This window comes from Neltuma alba, unplaced genomic scaffold (assembly GCF_004799145.2).
Source record: "Neltuma alba isolate B1F8T4 unplaced genomic scaffold, ASM479914v2 tig00012166_pilon, whole genome shotgun sequence".
In the NCBI taxonomy this organism is placed as follows: domain Eukaryota; kingdom Viridiplantae; phylum Streptophyta; class Magnoliopsida; order Fabales; family Fabaceae; genus Neltuma; species Neltuma alba.
This window is the reverse complement of record NW_021636713.1, coordinates 1-16,710: the sequence shown is the minus strand read 5'-3', so window position 1 is coordinate 16,710 and position 16,710 is coordinate 1. Positions and strand designations below refer to the sequence as shown.

General features: G+C 37.9%; 3 protein-coding genes across 5 annotated transcripts; all 3 read left to right on the top strand.

The window, feature by feature from the left end:
- The first annotated feature begins 399 nt into the window (after positions 1-399).
- LOC114724033 (calnexin homolog) lies at positions 400-3,652 on the top strand. Its single transcript, XM_028910305.1, has 6 exons — positions 400-649; positions 754-823; positions 1,588-2,711; positions 2,851-2,922; positions 3,012-3,125; positions 3,259-3,652. Exons 1-6 carry the CDS (start codon positions 545-547, stop codon positions 3,388-3,390), a joined length of 1,617 nt encoding a protein of 538 aa, XP_028766138.1. The 5' UTR covers positions 400-544; the 3' UTR covers positions 3,391-3,652.
- A 1,210-nt stretch (positions 3,653-4,862) lies between these two features.
- On the top strand, positions 4,863-5,620 carry LOC114724037 (uncharacterized). The gene has a single exon (XM_028910310.1). The coding sequence runs from the start codon at positions 5,132-5,134 to the stop codon at positions 5,492-5,494; it is 363 nt and encodes a 120-aa protein (XP_028766143.1). The 5' UTR covers positions 4,863-5,131; the 3' UTR covers positions 5,495-5,620.
- Positions 5,621-8,095: 2,475 nt separating this feature from the next.
- On the top strand, positions 8,096-14,782 carry LOC114724031 (uncharacterized). 3 transcript variants are annotated; one of them, XM_028910303.1, is made up of 12 exons: positions 8,096-9,755; positions 10,000-10,134; positions 10,268-10,412; positions 10,877-11,179; positions 11,520-11,745; positions 11,944-12,110; positions 12,211-12,321; positions 12,783-12,834; positions 13,022-13,077; positions 13,191-13,319; positions 13,679-13,768; positions 14,161-14,782. In XM_028910303.1, exons 1-12 carry the CDS (start codon positions 8,272-8,274, stop codon positions 14,674-14,676), a joined length of 3,414 nt encoding a protein of 1,137 aa, XP_028766136.1. In that variant the 5' UTR covers positions 8,096-8,271; the 3' UTR covers positions 14,677-14,782. The 3 variants fall into 3 exon arrangements, with proteins under 3 accessions (XP_028766136.1, XP_028766135.1, XP_028766137.1); XM_028910302.1 differs by having other exon boundaries at positions 12,968-13,077; XM_028910304.1 differs by lacking the exon at positions 10,877-11,179 and having other exon boundaries at positions 12,968-13,077.
- The last annotated feature ends 1,928 nt before the right edge of the window (positions 14,783-16,710 follow it).

The following is a 16,710-nucleotide window of genomic DNA, read 5'->3' as shown; positions in this document are numbered from 1 at the left end:
GCAATGAATCAACGTCTATCCTTTACATGCAAAATGCAGAAATATTTTAGCCTAATTTAATATCTTATTCTTTACGCACACACACACAACCAAAAATCAAATAACTTATGGATCAAATAAAATATTTTTCCTAAAATACTCTTGAAAAATTGGAAAACTTGCAATACAAGTATTTTCCACGGCTAAATTTTGAAAAGAAAATGCTCTTATCCCTTAAAAAAAGCAAACATCTGGCAAAAAACAAAAAAAGGCGAACGGGGGAATGACGCAAGATAAATACGTGGCAACTAGCGATTGGACATATTTACGTGGCACCAGAACGCAAAATGCATTGGTTGGAACAGCGACAAGGAAGTCTCGCGGAGAACTATTATAAAAAGGAGAACAAACAAATGATTTCACGGTTTAATAGCTAACATTTTTCATCTAGAATTATATTTACCTTGGAACAGGGTTTTATTTACAAGCCCAATTTTCTTCCTCTCACTCGCATTTTTAGTCTATTAGGGTTTCACTGTGGAGAGTCACTGAGGAAGCGGAAGCCATGGGAGAACGAAAACCGATCCCTTTGGGGCTCTCTTTACTTCTCCTGTTAATTGCTTGTTCTTCGTTTCACATGCTTTGCACTTCTGATGATCACGATGATGCGGTAATTTGGCTCCTTCTGGTCCTTTCCTAGTTTAATTAATTTTTGTCTCGTTCTCTATTGGATCTCTATTTTTTAAAAATTTGTTTGATTTGAATTTCATTTAGATCTTCTACGAGTCATTTGACGAAGATTTTGAAGGCCGTTGGATTGTGTCCGAGAAGGATGACTACAAAGGTAAATATATTGTTCTATCTTTTATTGTCGTCGGAGATCGGTGAAAATGGTGGTTATTCCTTATTGCTGTTTGGTCGCCAACAGCTCCTGAAGGGATGAAACGAGTAAAATTTATTTTTCACTTAACTCTCTTCTTCCTGTCTTCGTTGATATAGAAAATTGATCCTATTGATGGTGCGTGCCGTAAATCAGTTATTACGGATTAACCATTCTCGACTTGTGTAGTCACATCACTTGACTTACATCCCACTCCAAAATACTACTCTGGGATACTGAGAAAGCTTGCAGCTGCGATTGAAAATAGTTTTTAGGAAATTTTCTTGGCAAAATCTGAACTTTTGAGAGAAAATTGGGAGTACTAAAACCAAATAGAAAGGTAAACTTCTTCAATGTTTGTAGTTTCTTTGCCTAGGCAAGCAAAAGGATGAATGTTTGTGGGCATATAAATTTTTTAGGGGAAATAGTGAGCACTGAAGGATTGCAATAAATCTGCAACAATAGGCCGCTGACATGTACTACTATCTCTATTATGAGTTCCTCATTGGCATCGCATTTTGGAATTCTCTTCAAATATTTGTGCGTCTACGGATTACCCATACCCATAAGGCCATAAGATGGCATTTCATTCTGAGTTTAATAAATATTCTTCCATCTATTCTTTCAACGATTTTATTTTTATATCTTTCTCTGATAGTGGAGTTTCATTCGATACCTGCTCCAAAATTTTAAGGGGGAAGAAGATTCTGATTTGTAATGTTTTTCAGGTGTGTGGAAGCATGAGAAGAGTGAAGGGCATGATGATTATGGACTTCTTGTCAGTGAGAAGGCCAAGAAATACGCCATAGTCAAAGAACTTGAGCCTGTAAGTCTTAAGGATGGAACAGTTGTTCTCCAGTTTGAGACTCGTCTACAGAATGGCCTTGAATGTGGCGGTGCATATTTGAAGTATCTCCGACCACAGGAGGTCGGATGGAAACCCAAGGAATTTGACAATGAATCTCCATATTCTATCATGTTCGGTCCTGACAAATGTGGGGCCACAAACAAGGTGCACTTTATTTTCAAGCATAAGAATCCCAAGAGCGGGGAGTATGTAGAACATCATCTGAAGTTTCCCCCATCTGTCCCATCTGACAAACTATCTCATGTATACACTGCTATTTTGAAGACTGACAATGAGTTGCGAATTTTGATTGATGGGGAGGAGAAGAAAAAGGCAAATTTCTTATCTTCAGATGATTTTGAGCCTCCACTTATCCCTCCCAAGACAATCCCTGATCCTGATGATAAGAAACCCGAGGACTGGGATGAGAGACCCAAAATTCCAGACCCAAATGCTGTGAAGCCAGATGACTGGGATGAGGATGCACCCATGGAAATTGAAGATGAAGAAGCTGAGAAGCCTGAAGGATGGTTAGATGATGAGCCTGAGGAGATAGATGACCCAGATGCAACTAAACCAGAAGATTGGGATGACGAGGAGGATGGTGAGTGGGAAGCCCCTAAAATTGATAACCCAAAGTGTGAAGCAGCCCCTGGTTGTGGTGAGTGGAAGAGACCAATGAAGAGGAATCCAGCTTACAAGGGAAAATGGCATGCTCCCCTCATTGAGAACCCCAATTACAAGGGTATATGGAAGCCTCGGGACATTCCTAATCCAGACTACTTCCAACTTGAGAAACCTGATTTTGAGCCTATTGCTGCTATTGGCATTGAGATTTGGACAATGCAAGATGGCATCCTCTTCGACAATATTTTGATAGCCAAAGACGATAGTATTGCAGAGTCTTATCGGGAGACTACATGGAAGCCTAAATTTACTGTTGAGAAAGAGAAACAAAAGGCTGAAGAGTTGGCTCCCGAAGCAGGTGGCCTTGCAGCTTACCAGGTAAAACGCAATTGGCAGTATTCTTTTCCTTGGTCTCTTCCGTAATTTTTATTAACCTCCCCCTCTCACTTTCATATGCACGGACACATAGATTTTGCTTTTTCGCCCTCTCACGCTCATTGAAATTTCAATGTTGCAGAAGAAGGTTTTTGAGCTCTTATACAAGATTGCGGACATTCCCTTTCTCAGTTCCTACAAGCTTAAGATATTTGTAAGTAATCATCTTTGATATTTTTTCAATTCGGAATTCATTACGTTTCACCTTGTGGTATGTGCCCCTAAACTTAATTTTCCCCGCAGGATCTGGTTGAAAAGGCAGAGAAGCAACCCAATCTAACGATTGGAATTCTTGCATCCATTATAGTAGTCGTCTTGACAATTTTCTTCAAGATTATATTTGGAGGGAAGAGGCCTGTGAGTAGCTAAACTCCTTTGATTTTCTTTTTTGCCTGTTAAAATATCTGGTTCTCATGTTCTATCATCTATGTTCCTTTGCGGGAAGTTTTGTTCAAATTTGTCTTCTGACCAATTTGTAATCTTTTTGCAGGCAAGAGTTGAGAGGACAAACGAGCAACCGGCAGAAACTTCCAATAATCAAGGCAGTGCTGAGAGAGAAGAGGACGAAGACAGGGAGGAAACATCTGCTGCTCCCCGAAGGAGGCCAAGGCGAGAGACTTAACACCATTGGTTGAATATGGATGGTTGAAACGTGCGGCTATCAGGATCATTGCTTGATAAGTTTTGTGCTTGGTAGAACGAACTTAGGTCGATTCAATAGCAGTTTGTTTTCATAATTCACTTTTGCATTTTGAGATATGGATATGCTTAAGGAGTGTAAATCAGGACGTGCTTGTACAATTGTTTATCTTTATTTTTACGCTAGTGGAATTGGATTTCCCCCCTTTTTGGGTAAAAGTGGAAGTGGATTTCTTCTGTTGTCATATGAAAGTATGACTAAAAGTGTTTGAATAGAAACCAAATTATGGTTTTAAAAGTGTTTTTACAGTTTACGAAATAAATATGTAAAGGAATTTGTCTTGTTTTGTGAAAAAATATTTTTTAAGGATTGCCAAACACTTCCTAACATGAATAAACATTTTTATGCGACATCACTCAGGTATGAGGAGCCCTAACAATAATAAGAGGTGAAAATTTGATGTGATGAGAAATTTACTGCTCGATCGATCTGCTCCTGGGTTTCTCTCTAATGGGGTACTTTTGCAACACCAACCAAATGGCCCATTCGGATGTTGCATGGAGGGATTCACGCTTCACTATGTCAGAGGTGCAGTAGATTAGCAAAACCAGATGTCTCTCCACACGTAACAATTTCTTTGCATATGAATTACAATAATTATGCTTACGGATATTGGTGGAAAAGGCAACGCGTCTTCCATCAAGTGCTGTTGGACATTTGTACTAATCATTGGAAACCGACGACAATAAGTGAGAGAATCGTGTCCCACCATATATGAAGAATCATTATAGGAATTTAAGAGAAACGTTGAATAGGCGTACCGACTAATTGGCCACTAAAAAATTTTCGACCTTCTATTGTTTACCAACCTTGTTTGCGTGCTGCCATTGGCTGGTCTTCCCAATTATAGTCACTCTTCTATTGCTGAGAGGCTTATGGCTGTCTAGGAGCTTTGTAGGAAACTGGAATCCTAACAAGTAACAAGCGCTGCATAACTTGGTATAAGTTGGTATATAGACTGCAAATTAATGTCTTAGTCACCGCAGCTTCATGATCCACCAAGTGGGTGTTAGATTTCCTTAGGGTTCAAGGAATGGATTCAAGTCAAATCCATTTAAGCGCTATAAATTTGCCAAGTCCTTTTGTCCTTTGAATTGTTCATTCTCTTTATTATATTGAACTGTTTAGAAAGCGAAACCTCCAACGGAGTCTATTCTAAATCATCTCCCTGAACTAAATTAAAATATCTCAGGATGCTAATTGGCCTCCATGATGACCTAGTCTGTTACTAGCAGGTTATCATAGTAAATTCCAATCCTTTTCTTCTGTTTCTTCAGCAGACTGTTTCTCTCACAGATCATAATAAAATTATTTGCGAGTGTCTACTGTTTCAAATTTTTAACACGTACTTATAACATAATATAATTTAATGTAACATGAGAAGGAGGCAAAGCATATGCGGGTGGTGTCCGTGAATAGAAAACGATTTTGGCTGCTTATCTGTCCGCGACTTTAAACAGGGCACAAAAGTCAAATTCGTGGACGAACTCGAGCAGCTTCCTCCAAGTGTCAAAACATTTGCGCCTCCTTCCACTTGTTGCAAATAATATCAAATTCCACCTAACCCCGAAAACGCCAACTGCTCCAAATCTTGCATTTTGATTGAAATCACTCTGCAAAATCTCCTTTTTAGTGCTTCTTTAGAACTACTAGCAGCTCATAAATGGAGGGTCTTCTTCCACTTGTGTTCAGAGCAATCAAGAAAAGCAGAACTCGCCGACAGTATCACTGTCTTTCAACCGGAGCTTCTCTCAGCTACATCAACATGGCCGAGATCTGTCCTCAGACTGAATCTCAAAGCCATGTCTATGAGACAGCTCCCACCCAGAAAGTGGCTCATCATCATCATCTTTATGCAGGGAACGACCATGATCATCGTCATCATCGGCGACATAAATCTGTGGGAGACTTCGATTATGGGTTTCCGTCTGCTCACGAGGACAGAACAGACCGTGGCTCTTCCCCTCCGAAGCAGCTAGTGCGATTTGGAAGTCATAGAATGTTTTCATGTGTCAATGGTGTCTAAGGTTGAAGCACCTTATTGATTTGCATATTTAATAAAAAGGTCGAAGGTTTAACCTCGATCCCAGTAATGTTTCTTCTGTGAACTCCTTTCTGGGTTGAATTATATCTGCACTTTCTTTCCGCTTCAGAGATTCTTGCTATGCCAAGATTTTTGGCTATCATTCAACAAAAAGAAAAAAGAATTAGCTATTAGGTTTGCGGGATTCATCACCTCCCTTTCAAAAGTGAAGAGAGATGCTGGATTCCGCATATTCAGATCCGGATCGGAGGGAGAAACGGGCATATTTTGATCATTTTGATCTTCCACTGGACCCTGCTACAGTGAAGGGTGAAAAATGGATGATCAGCAGTCGCGGTGTCACGTTCTTGATATCTTAGCTTAATCAATGCCCTTGCGATTAAGGTTTTGGTTTGGGACTGTGCCTTTGTATATGTCCGGTTTTTCACGTTAGAGTTATATATATATAGTACGAAAGTTTGTAAAATTAGTTATTTGTAATGAATAGATGTTATATTTTTTAAATAATTTTATTACTTAGGTGTATTAGTTAAAAGTAGTATTTGATAAAAATTTTAAGGGAAAATTAAACTGTGGATCCTTATAGTTTCACTAAATTTTGAATTAGCTCCTCATAGTTTTTTTCTATTTTATCCCCTCCTTATTATTTCCTCAGTTATCAATCTTGGTCCTTCTGTTATGCATACCGTTAGTTTAGATTGATTAGGGGTTGACATGGCACTGAATAATGTCTGACTAAGCATATCATCTTCCTCACAGTTACCTCCTCCTCTGTTGGATTCTCTCTCTCCCCCTCCTCCGCACAATTTCCTTCAAAGTAACATCGTTACCTGTCTCTTTCTCCAGCACCATCATCTTTAATTATCTCCTCTTGCAGAAGCCTCATTTTGTGTTCCAGATTCATCACTTCCTTGTTGTGACTGTAATTGTATCCTCCTCCTCCCCCATTCTTGCCATCTCCCTTGGTGATCGATCTCTCTGCAGCAACAGAACTCGAGTCGACTGACAGTAAGTAGCCAGCTTTGCTTAGATCGTGGTGCTCAGCTGCTAGTTGTCCTGACTCGGCTTCGGCTCTTGCGGCAACGTGGAGATTCCACAATCGTTCCATCTTCGGATCTAATGACCGGCGTCATGGGGTCGAGGAATGAGAGGTGCCTACTCTGAGATATATTAACACTTGAGTAGATTGGTCCTGCTAAAATGGATAGAACGTGGTGGGACCTAGTGGAAGCAGCAAGAACTTTCAACTCTATCAATAATTCTTTCTCTTTTGTGAAAAAACAAATGAAGATGTTGACGAAGAAGAATCTGAAACATGGAGAGGAGGAGATGAAGCCATAGAAGTTCTTTCCAGTTCTTTCATTGTATCTGTGTAAATTGGTGCCTCCCATGATAATGTTTCTGACAATTTAAACAATGATGATACCAATCAAACTCCTAGAACAAGTTCCAACTTTGCGTTCTTCTCTGATCCAGCAAGTGTCGTCATTCTCCTAACACAATGACCACCACTAAAGAAAATATTAGCTTAGCAAGAATGAATGGGTTCTAATAGCTTGGGGGTAGTAACGTCATTCTGTAGCACGTGCTTTGTCGAGGAGGGAGAGAGAGAATTTGACGAAAGAGGAGGTGCTCTATGGATGAGGGAGAGGGAGAGTCTGACGAAAGAGGAGGTGCCTATGAGGAAGATGGTGTGCTTAGTGAGGCATTATTTAGTGCCATGTCAGCCCCTAGTCAACCTAAACTAACAGCATTTATAACAGAAGGACTAGGATTGATAACCGAAAAAACAATAAGGATGGGATAAAATAGAAAAAAACTGTAAGGACCTAATTCAAAATTTAATGGAACTATAAGGACCCACAAATTCATTTTTCCAAATTTTAACATGTATAACTATTATAAAGATTACTTTAAAATAAATAAATAAATATAAAAGATAAAATAAATTAAAATCTTATATTTAAAATTAAATTGAATGTTAAATTTACTCCTATAATAGTATTAATGAACGGAGGTAGCATGCATCAGCATGTGTAGTGCAGTTTTTGACGACTTCTGTAATTTCTGCCATTCATAGTGTTTAGTCCGCTCATTTGTGAAGATATTAACTTGGTTAAAATATTCTGTTGGATCATGATTTTGATTTAAATTTTAACCAGCTCATACTATTCACATAATTTTTGAAATTACTCTGATCAGGTTTTCGATTTTTCTTTTTAATAACCATCACAAACTAAAACTAAGATTTACCATAACAAAACACATGATTTTTATTAATCTGTTATATTACGAGAGACTAACTCGTTCCCGTTAAATTCAATCAGTTGCTGCGAAGACATAGTTTAAATGTGTTTGAGTGCTAAATTAACAATAGCGGACGACCAAAAATAACAGCGGCAGCAGCCCAGCCCAAATTAGATAACGTGGCACATTCTGGATAGTCGATCTCTTCAACGGTTGAGATACACGGCCGCACTTAATCCCTTCCCCATTCGACAGCATGCTGCGTGGCTCCTTATTTCGTCGAACGGGAAATTTTGGAGGGAAAAGGGGAGAGATCAGTTTCAGAGGGGCTCTCTCCTCTGGCACTAATTCATCTCAAATTTTTTGCCGCTCTTGTTCAATTCCTTACTCTATTTTTTTCTTCCCTTAAGTTTAGTTATTTTTTCCTGTACGCTTCCCTTCCATACCAATTTTTATCATTCTTTTGTGACCCGTGTTATGATTGAATTAATAAAGGTTTCAACTTCATCCTCATGTTCGACTCAGATTTATCTTCTTCAGCTAACGATAGTATTTGCAGTATTTCTTACCCTCGCAAGAGAGGATTCGTTGATGATTTTTCTGTAAAGTCCTATTCTGATTCCCCTTCCAAGAAGAAATCGAGAAATATTGCCGGGAAGAGTACAATAACCACTGTTGATTTGAAGCACTTCGAGGTACCTCTGTTTTCATCCTTCAATGTTACCGGTTTTGGGTGCCACTCCATCCATCTTCGTGCTGACCGTCCTTGTACGATCGGTCGGAGCCATCGTTATTCTCAATTTGTCTTTCGTGACCCCCGAGTCAGTAAGCAACACTGTCAGATTTTCTTTGACGGTTCACTCCGTAAACTTTATATTCTGGCCGGGATCTTGTTACTTAAGGATTCCACCAAATGTCTTGTTCACGAATTTAGGAATAGGGTAATGTCATGTCATGCTGGTAAGACCGAGGTCCCGGACGGTGTTGGGTTTCGAGCGGCATCTAATGGGATTTTTGTGAACGGGATCAGAGTTAGAAGGGGCAAGGCCGTGGAATTGTTTGCTGGAGATAAGGTCTTGCTAGTTTGTGGAAATCAAGAAAATTGTCATTGTAGTATCCGGAATCGGATTGGGTTTCTTATTCAGAGAATTGACTATGGCGACGGTGGTTTTGAAATGCGTGATGATGATACTGATTTTGAGAGCATGCAGAAATTAAGTAATATGTCCTTATCTGAACATTCCCAAGGGCTCACCTCAAGCGGGAAAAGGAACAAGAGAGTTTTTGCTATGAAGAGAAATGATTTGTATTCAGACAGTGCCATGGCAAATTATAAACGAGTTGTTAACAGAGCAAACTTTCTTTTAGATCGGTGCAGAGACATCTTGTTTAGTGATGATCCTATATCTCGCATACTGCATTCTGTACCAGATGTAAGTCTTGGATGCAAAGGTGCCTGTGGAACCTCATTGAACAACTTTTCAGGCGTGAATTTGGGCAATACTATTAGATTATTGGTGGATAGTGAAGTCCAGTCTAAATGCATTAAGCCAGTTTTGGGGCAGGAATTGCCCCAACGGGTGAAATCATCTGGTGGTGGCAGGCAAAGGGAAAATAAAATCACTGGTGTCTTGCCTTCAACTTCAGACATACTTTATGGGAGCAAAGTAGCGTCGATCGAGGCAAACAGTGACCACCATCACCATCTGTGTGAAAAAGAAAACGTCGGAGCTGCTCATAAGCGTGCTAGTGCTGATCAGAATCCAGATGCCATGCTCTTAGGCGGGGGCTGTCCTACTTCTGCCGGCAAAAAGTTGAAAAGCCATGGAAGCATCTTTTACTCATCACCTGGAAAGAATTTTTACCTGAATCGCCTCGAATTTGCAAACTATGGTTCCTCAGGCCATCATAATGCCATATCTTTACCTGAGCTTCTTTATCCTGTTGAAAGTATTTCAAGGATGTTTATCGCAACACTCACGAGTGATATAAAATGGTTTGACGACTTGTATCTTTCTGTTGTTTTCATTCCTCTCTGTGGCACGCTTTTGTCTAACTGTTGTCTTTTTAACTGTAGATTTTTTCTTATCTTCTTCACTGCATTTAAAAAATTAAAAATTGCTGGCAGTCTCTTGAGCATGTATTCATTCTTTTGGTTGTGTTCATACTTTATAATTTATATCACTTCTGAATTCGAACTTCGTTTATATTTGACAATACTAAAACAAGTGTTTTATTAGGTTCTTGTCATATTGTGAGATTCCATTCCATCTACCCGTTACAATTGCTTGTCACAACGCTGAGAGATGCTGGAGCTCAAGACCTGATGATAGAATGTCTATGCCTTACCCAGAATATTCCAACCTAACTGTGGTGTAAGTTATCTTTTAAAGGGTAAATATATGCTGCTTGATTTAGGCCATTATTTTGGTTGCAGAAGTTGGACGAATTATTTAGGCTGACTATCTCCTCTTAGAAAATTTCTTATAGTTTTATGTTGATTAATAGGTACCCTCCATTTCCTGATTCAGTAGCTTTTGGTAATGACCGTAAGAAGCAGGGGATTGCTTGCCATCATCCAAAACTGTTTGTTGTGCAAAGAGAAGATTCTATACGAGTTGTCATTACATCTGCAAATTTAGTGGAAAAGCAGGTGTTCCATTGCCCGACCATTTGCTTACTAATATTTACATATGATATTAGGAATAATAAGAACAAATTGCTCCTGTTATATAACTATGTCAAAATTTTCTACCATCTTTATATAGCGTGCTATAAGATTGTCGTAGATGCATTATTACTCTTATTTTGATAGAAGACATTTTAAAATCTAATATTCAATTATTCATATTAGAAGCTCAAAGGTGCCTCGAATTTTTGGATTTAAGTACTGTAGGACTTGGTATGTAACTTTGAATGGTACCACATTTAGATTGTTTGTCATGCTAAATGCTTCTAAATATTATTTGAAATATGATTTTAAGGCTGCTTGTTGATGAATTACCATACACTGAAATTTTGTTGATGCTTAATCCGCTATTTATAATGCCTTGATATGTTTGTCTGATGTGTAGGTGCTATTTATCAACTGTTTTATATAATTTTTGGTCTGTGTAGTGGAACGGTGTGACTAATACTATATGGTGGCAAGATTTTCCTCGTGTCAGCTCAGTTAATTATGCGTCGCTTTTCCCAAAAGTTTACAACATGGAATTACATCTGGATTGTAAATGTGATTTTGCTGCTCAGCTGGCTGGGTTTATGGCATCTCTCTTGATTGATGTACCCAGTCAAGCCCACTGGATCGTTGAGTTGGCAAAATATGATTTTGGAGGTGCAACAGGACATCTCGTAGCTTCAGTTCCTGGAATTCACCTTAACAGAACTTCCATCATATCAGAATCCTCGCAATCCTCACCTGTGGGCACTCAAATTTATTTTGCTTGTCATGGAGAATTCTTTATAGATATAACTAGAATCTGTTTGGTGTTCTTTTAAGATTTTTATTCTGCATCCTGGTTGTATACTGCTGGGTTGAAATATTGTCCTTTTTAAATTTTACCTTTTGACCTCTCTATGTTGAAGTTTTTTCTTTTTTCTTTTTTTTTTTAAAAAGAAAAATTAACTCTGATACTAACAGCATCACCAATCATATGATTATTTGATGACTTTTAGTTAAATATATGTTCTGGATTGGATTTTTGATATGCATCATTTGACTCAAGTGGGGGGCTAATCAATGTGAATTATGAATGTTAAGTCTTTAGGTTCAGTTGTGGCATCTGTGGTTGGCATAAGACACCTTTACCAGACAGCAGCAGACTCGAAAGGTGCAAGATTGAAAACACTGGCCAATTTCCTTGGAAATTCTTGTAGGAGTTCCCATGGAAAGTTGGAGATTGTTTTAAGAAGAAATACCAATATACCTGCTGATGCAAATGCTGTCAGTGTTCTTGTTCCTGATCCTGATAGAACATTTTCTGGAGGTATAACCTACACTGCTTGAATTTGATACGTGGATAATCCTGGGAATTCTTTATTCCACCATGTGTACTATCCTGTTCTTACTATGGTTTTCAAGTTTAATTTTTCCTTCCACTGTGCTTATATGTATGTTTTAGCTAGTGACTCTGGATGCTGTAGATGACTGAAATAGGTATCTCTCTCTTTTGCACTTTCTGTAGAATATGTCCAACTTGGTTTTTTGCCTAGAAATATAGCCCAATGGGTCTCTCCTCTTTGGGATGCTGGATTCTTCAGGTTTTCTGGGTATGTCTGTCCAAAAGAGGCACTTGCAGCTGCCTTAGGAGAAAACAGCAAAAAAGTACAACTGATATTATATGTGTCAGAGGTATATTGGCTTGGCTGTGTCTTCCTATAGGTTTTAATATTGGTCTCCTTCCCTGTACTAGAATGGCATGATATTGGTATAATTTTACGAACTTGTGCAGGGTCAACATTTTGTTGATATGGCAAAGATGATGCAATTTGAACACATCATTGCCTTCAGCTCACTCATGGCTTCAATCCAAAGATCTTATGGCCTCAAGAGATTGCAAGAGGTGATTTGTAGTGTGAGAACGTCTTGTGCATTGACTCTTGCTGCTGCTTCTTGATGTAGAACAGTAGAGGCAAAGGGGAATTATGAGAGGGGGGGGGGGGAATGCAAGACAACTAATGTTCTTCAATTGGTCCAAAAAACTTAGAACAATGTAAGAAAGTAGAATGAGTAAAAATCCTAAAGATGCATAAAAAGAAAGTATATCTAAAGTAGAGCTCTTATGCGAGGAATAATTTTCTTCTTCTTTTTAATTTCCCATCATTGCTCTTGCGTATCATGAGCTAATTGAAGCATTCTCTGATTATGTTTGATCTGTTCTCATATTTTTACTTGTCTGTAGGATTGCAAATCTTTTCTTCTTTTTCACTCAAAATGCTGAACAGTCCTTGCATGAATTAGTGCTTTTGTTACAATAACTTTTGAAAGACCCAGTTTTTTATCTTTTATATTATCTTTTGCTAGGTTCTGAATCGATATAGATGGCCTGAATCATCAGAGTCTGATTTTATATATGGTAAGTTCATTTTGCCAGGGTTTTTGTTTTTGTTAATAATCGGATACTATACCTACCTTTTTCCATAACACCTCAAAATTGAGTTGAACTTTTTTTCCCATCCTTTTGGACCACATCGGTTGATCCTTTTCAGGTGCATCTTCAATTGGTTCATCTGTCAGCCCACAATTTCTTGCTGCATTTTCAGGTGCTACTGGGAAAAAATCATTGCAACATTTTGATTCAGAGGAGTCTGATCCTGAGGTGATTTTAATACCTTCGCTCTTTCTTTAGACCTGACTGAAAAGTATTATCTATTTTCTGCCAGATGCATTTTTTTATTTACTAATTTATTGGTCTAATGATTTTTTGGACAGTGGGGTTCTTGGAATGCTGGAGAAGAATTGAAAAACCCTTCCATTAGGATCATTTTCCCCACTATTGAAAGAGTGAAGAATTCCTGTAATGGGGTTTTGCCTTCAAAACGTATTCTTTGCTTCTCAGAGGTAATCTGATAAGTTGATCAGCTTAACTCACTGAAATGAATGAAGTCATAGGCTGTTCCTAGGAATGTATTTGTTTAGTTGCAAATACATTGTCTGTGTTGTTTTTTTGAAGATTTTTCTATACATACGACCAATAGTCTTGGCTATTGGGTATGGGCTAAGACATCCTGGTGAGAGAGAGGCAGAGCCAATCGATTTTGAAAGGATTCTCATATTATAATTATACGTATTATCTTGGGTGGGTTTTAAATCCGCTTAGGTTTTTGTTCCTCGTTCTGTATTTTTGAAAGTGAATTGTAATAATGTAATTTGCATTAAAGATGTTGTCAATGAAGAATTGATTGTCCACTTTTGATCAGAGAACGTGGCAAAGGCTGAAGGCTTTAGATATACTTCATGATGCCATTCCTTATCCTGATGATAGAACAGGCCATCCAATGCATGTCAAGGTAACTATCTCCGCCCGTATTTGGATGATTAAATTGTTTGTTTGGATAATATAATCACTTCATATTAGGTGGTGTATAATTGTATAGTCAATTGGCAGGGGGGGGGGGGGAAGGAGTCTACGTGAATTCATGTTATATGCATGAACGGGGACCCTTGCAGTGATAGGAATAAAGCAGGGATTGACAGAGATTCACGTTTTTCTCTTCTATAATATCAACATCCATATAAATTAGAAAATCTATAGCATCCTATTTACAATCTTTAAATATTGCAACTCATTTTTTTTCACACTCTGTAATGCGTGGAACACACCTGTTATTGACTTATTTTGTAACTTACGTATGATATGATCTCCTTTTCCTCTACGTCCTTCTCAAATTAATATGAGCAGGTAATACGGAGAAGATTCTTGTCTGGCGGGGTTGCACCTTCTGTTGGTTGGGTGTATTGTGGGTCGCATAATTTTAGTGCAGCTGCCTGGGGACGGCAAATTTCAAGTCCGTTTGGTACGAAAGCTGAAGTAACAAAAAAAGGGAATTCTTCTCTAGACTCTGGGCTCCATGTTTGCAATTATGAACTTGGGATTTTGTTCACTTTTCCAACAGAAGATCATGATACTTCAAATGTTAGAAGCACAAACTTGGACGATATAGTTCTGCCGTTTGTTGTGCCTGCCCCCAAGTATGGATCTAGAGATAGACCAGCGACCATGCAGGCTATGAGAGAGGCGATGGCTGAACTTTCTGAGCCCCGCGAGGATTATCATGTTGAAGATGAAATTTTGGAAGAAATTACTGAGGGAGAGGAAGAAATGGAGGCAACAGATTTTGCGACAGTGGAGAAGGAAGAGGAGAAGGCCTATGCTGAGATACTCTGGAATCAGGTTGAGTCGCCCCAGAGCCGCTGAAGTCCTGCAAGAAGCAAACATTGAGAGAAAATAGTGATGATTGTGAAGCTGTAAATATATTTGATGCCCAGTGTGGTTTACTTTGTATTATGCTTCTTTTTTTTTTTAATTTGTGACTATCAAGTGATTTATCGTAATAAAGAGACAATGTAACATATTGATTGTATTTCTCTCAATCCTTTTTTATTGTTACTAAAAGTGTTTTTACTTATCTGTCATTTTAAAGTTTCGAAACAAAATCAATTACTATATATTCAAATGTATTTGTATCTTTACTTTAAAGCCTACTTCCAATCCAATTGTACCTCTATTTCTATTTTCACCTTCACTTCCTTCAAAAATTTTTACGCATGAATGATCACTTGATGACATGGAAATTTTCCTGTGAATGGGAAGCCGTAGATTTAATCCTGCTAATTTCAAGTTGTTTGTCTTTTTAATTCAAAATAAATAAATAACCAGTTTTTCTAGGGGAAGGAGAAAAACGAATGACATATTATTATAGTTTTGTTTTATTTGATTTTTTGAAAAAGAATTGAACCAGTCAGAAATAGCCCAATCTCTTAGACGAAAAAAATAAAAAAAACCAGTTCTCCTTTTACAATTTGCACTATTTTTTCAAGAAAAGAAATCTAAGAAAAAAAATCAAAATATTAGATAAACTGCTCTGAAGCAAGGTTATTTTTAGTGTCCCCCCCCCCTCCCAAAAAAAATTCTTAGAGTTTCCTAGAGGTTGACTCGTTAATACTTATGAATAATTTTGACTAAATTTTATATGATATTTACATATAATATAGACGCACATTTCATTATCAGAAGACATATTTTGTCAATAGTCATAAATATATGGAAATTCAGGCATACAACTTTTCTAAAGGATAGATGATTTATATTCATAAGCAAACTATGGAAGTTCAAGCAAACTAATTACTAATTGATTTATAATTATCTGTCCATAAGATTCCACAGTTGCCTTGACTAGACGGCAGAGAATAACGTCTTGTTCAAGGACGGACGTCAAAAGAAAGAAAGCATAAGCACGGGGGAGTCATTTTCTTTTCTTTTCTTTTCTTTTTCCTTTAAAAAATAATTTTTTAACTTTCTTCTTTTTTTTGGCCAAATAATTTTTTAACTTTCAGGATACGTTTTATATGCCCATGCCTTTTTCTTTCCTCTCTCAGAATGTGTGTTTTCCACTTTGTATTTTGTAGTCTTATGAATCAAATTGCATAATAATTTCAAGTCCGAAAGACTTCGCCGCCCTTAAAAGCCTCGGTCTTTCCCTTGCAACTTCCTTGTCACGCATATTTTGCTCTCCCTGTCTTTCCCTCACTTCACTCCTTGCTACTCAAGTGGCGCGTGCTACATACTCGCCGGCGGAGTCTTCCCTCTTCTACGGGCGATCGGCTTAGGTTACTAGGTACTTACTTTGAACTTTGTTTATTCTTGCTTGTGCATCATTCGTCTCTGTGTAAGTTCCTATCCATTGCGTCTTTGAGCTGGTCTGATGTTCGCCTTTTATTTGTGAATGGTCATGATAAAATCGGAATAATCGCGAGTACAATCGTCGTTTTTATTATCTGCATTGGTTATTGGATGTTTACTGGGAGCACTTGTAGGTGAAGCTCTTGTTTGTTTGCATGCTTATGTAAAGTATGGATAAATAATTGAAAACACGAAATCTTAAATTTCTGTTCACTGTCCTCGCCAAACTTGGAGATTTTTTCTGCTATCGCTGTTTTAGTTCGACCCGTAATTATAATATGAAATACGGTTTGAATTTAGTAAACTTTAACAACAGGATCTGCTGCAGTAAAGGGATAATCTGGAACTTAAATTGTTAATTGATATTCAGGACTAAAGGGCGACATTCCTTCTTTCTTATTATGAATGATGAACTGAGTTAATTGATATCATATCATATTTTCTTCTATTTTTTTTAATTCCATATGTAATTGATTTGTTCTGTCTTTATGCTTGACTAACAACAATCATCATGGTCCAGTGGGAAGCGATTAGAAGGATGAGTTCAAA

Bases quoted from the DNA above. Each gene is read 5' to 3' on its own strand.
- LOC114724037 (XM_028910310.1), top strand. From the start codon at position 5,132: ATGGAGGGTCTTCTTCCACTTGTGTTCAGAGCAATCAAGAAAAGCAGA.
- LOC114724031 (XM_028910302.1), top strand. From the start codon at position 8,272: ATGTTCGACTCAGATTTATCTTCTTCAGCTAACGATAGTATTTGCAGT. The intron at 10,413-10,876 runs GTGTTCCATTGC...TGGTCTGTGTAG, and splicing joins CAAATTTAGTGGAAAAGCAG to TGGAACGGTGTGACTAATAC. The intron at 12,322-12,782 runs GTGATTTGTAGT...ATCTTTTGCTAG, and splicing joins GCCTCAAGAGATTGCAAGAG to GTTCTGAATCGATATAGATG.
- LOC114724033 (XM_028910305.1), top strand. From the start codon at position 545: ATGGGAGAACGAAAACCGATCCCTTTGGGGCTCTCTTTACTTCTCCTG. The intron at 650-753 runs GTAATTTGGCTC...AATTTCATTTAG, and splicing joins CTGATGATCACGATGATGCG to ATCTTCTACGAGTCATTTGA. The intron at 2,923-3,011 runs GTAAGTAATCAT...TTTTCCCCGCAG, and splicing joins CCTACAAGCTTAAGATATTT to GATCTGGTTGAAAAGGCAGA.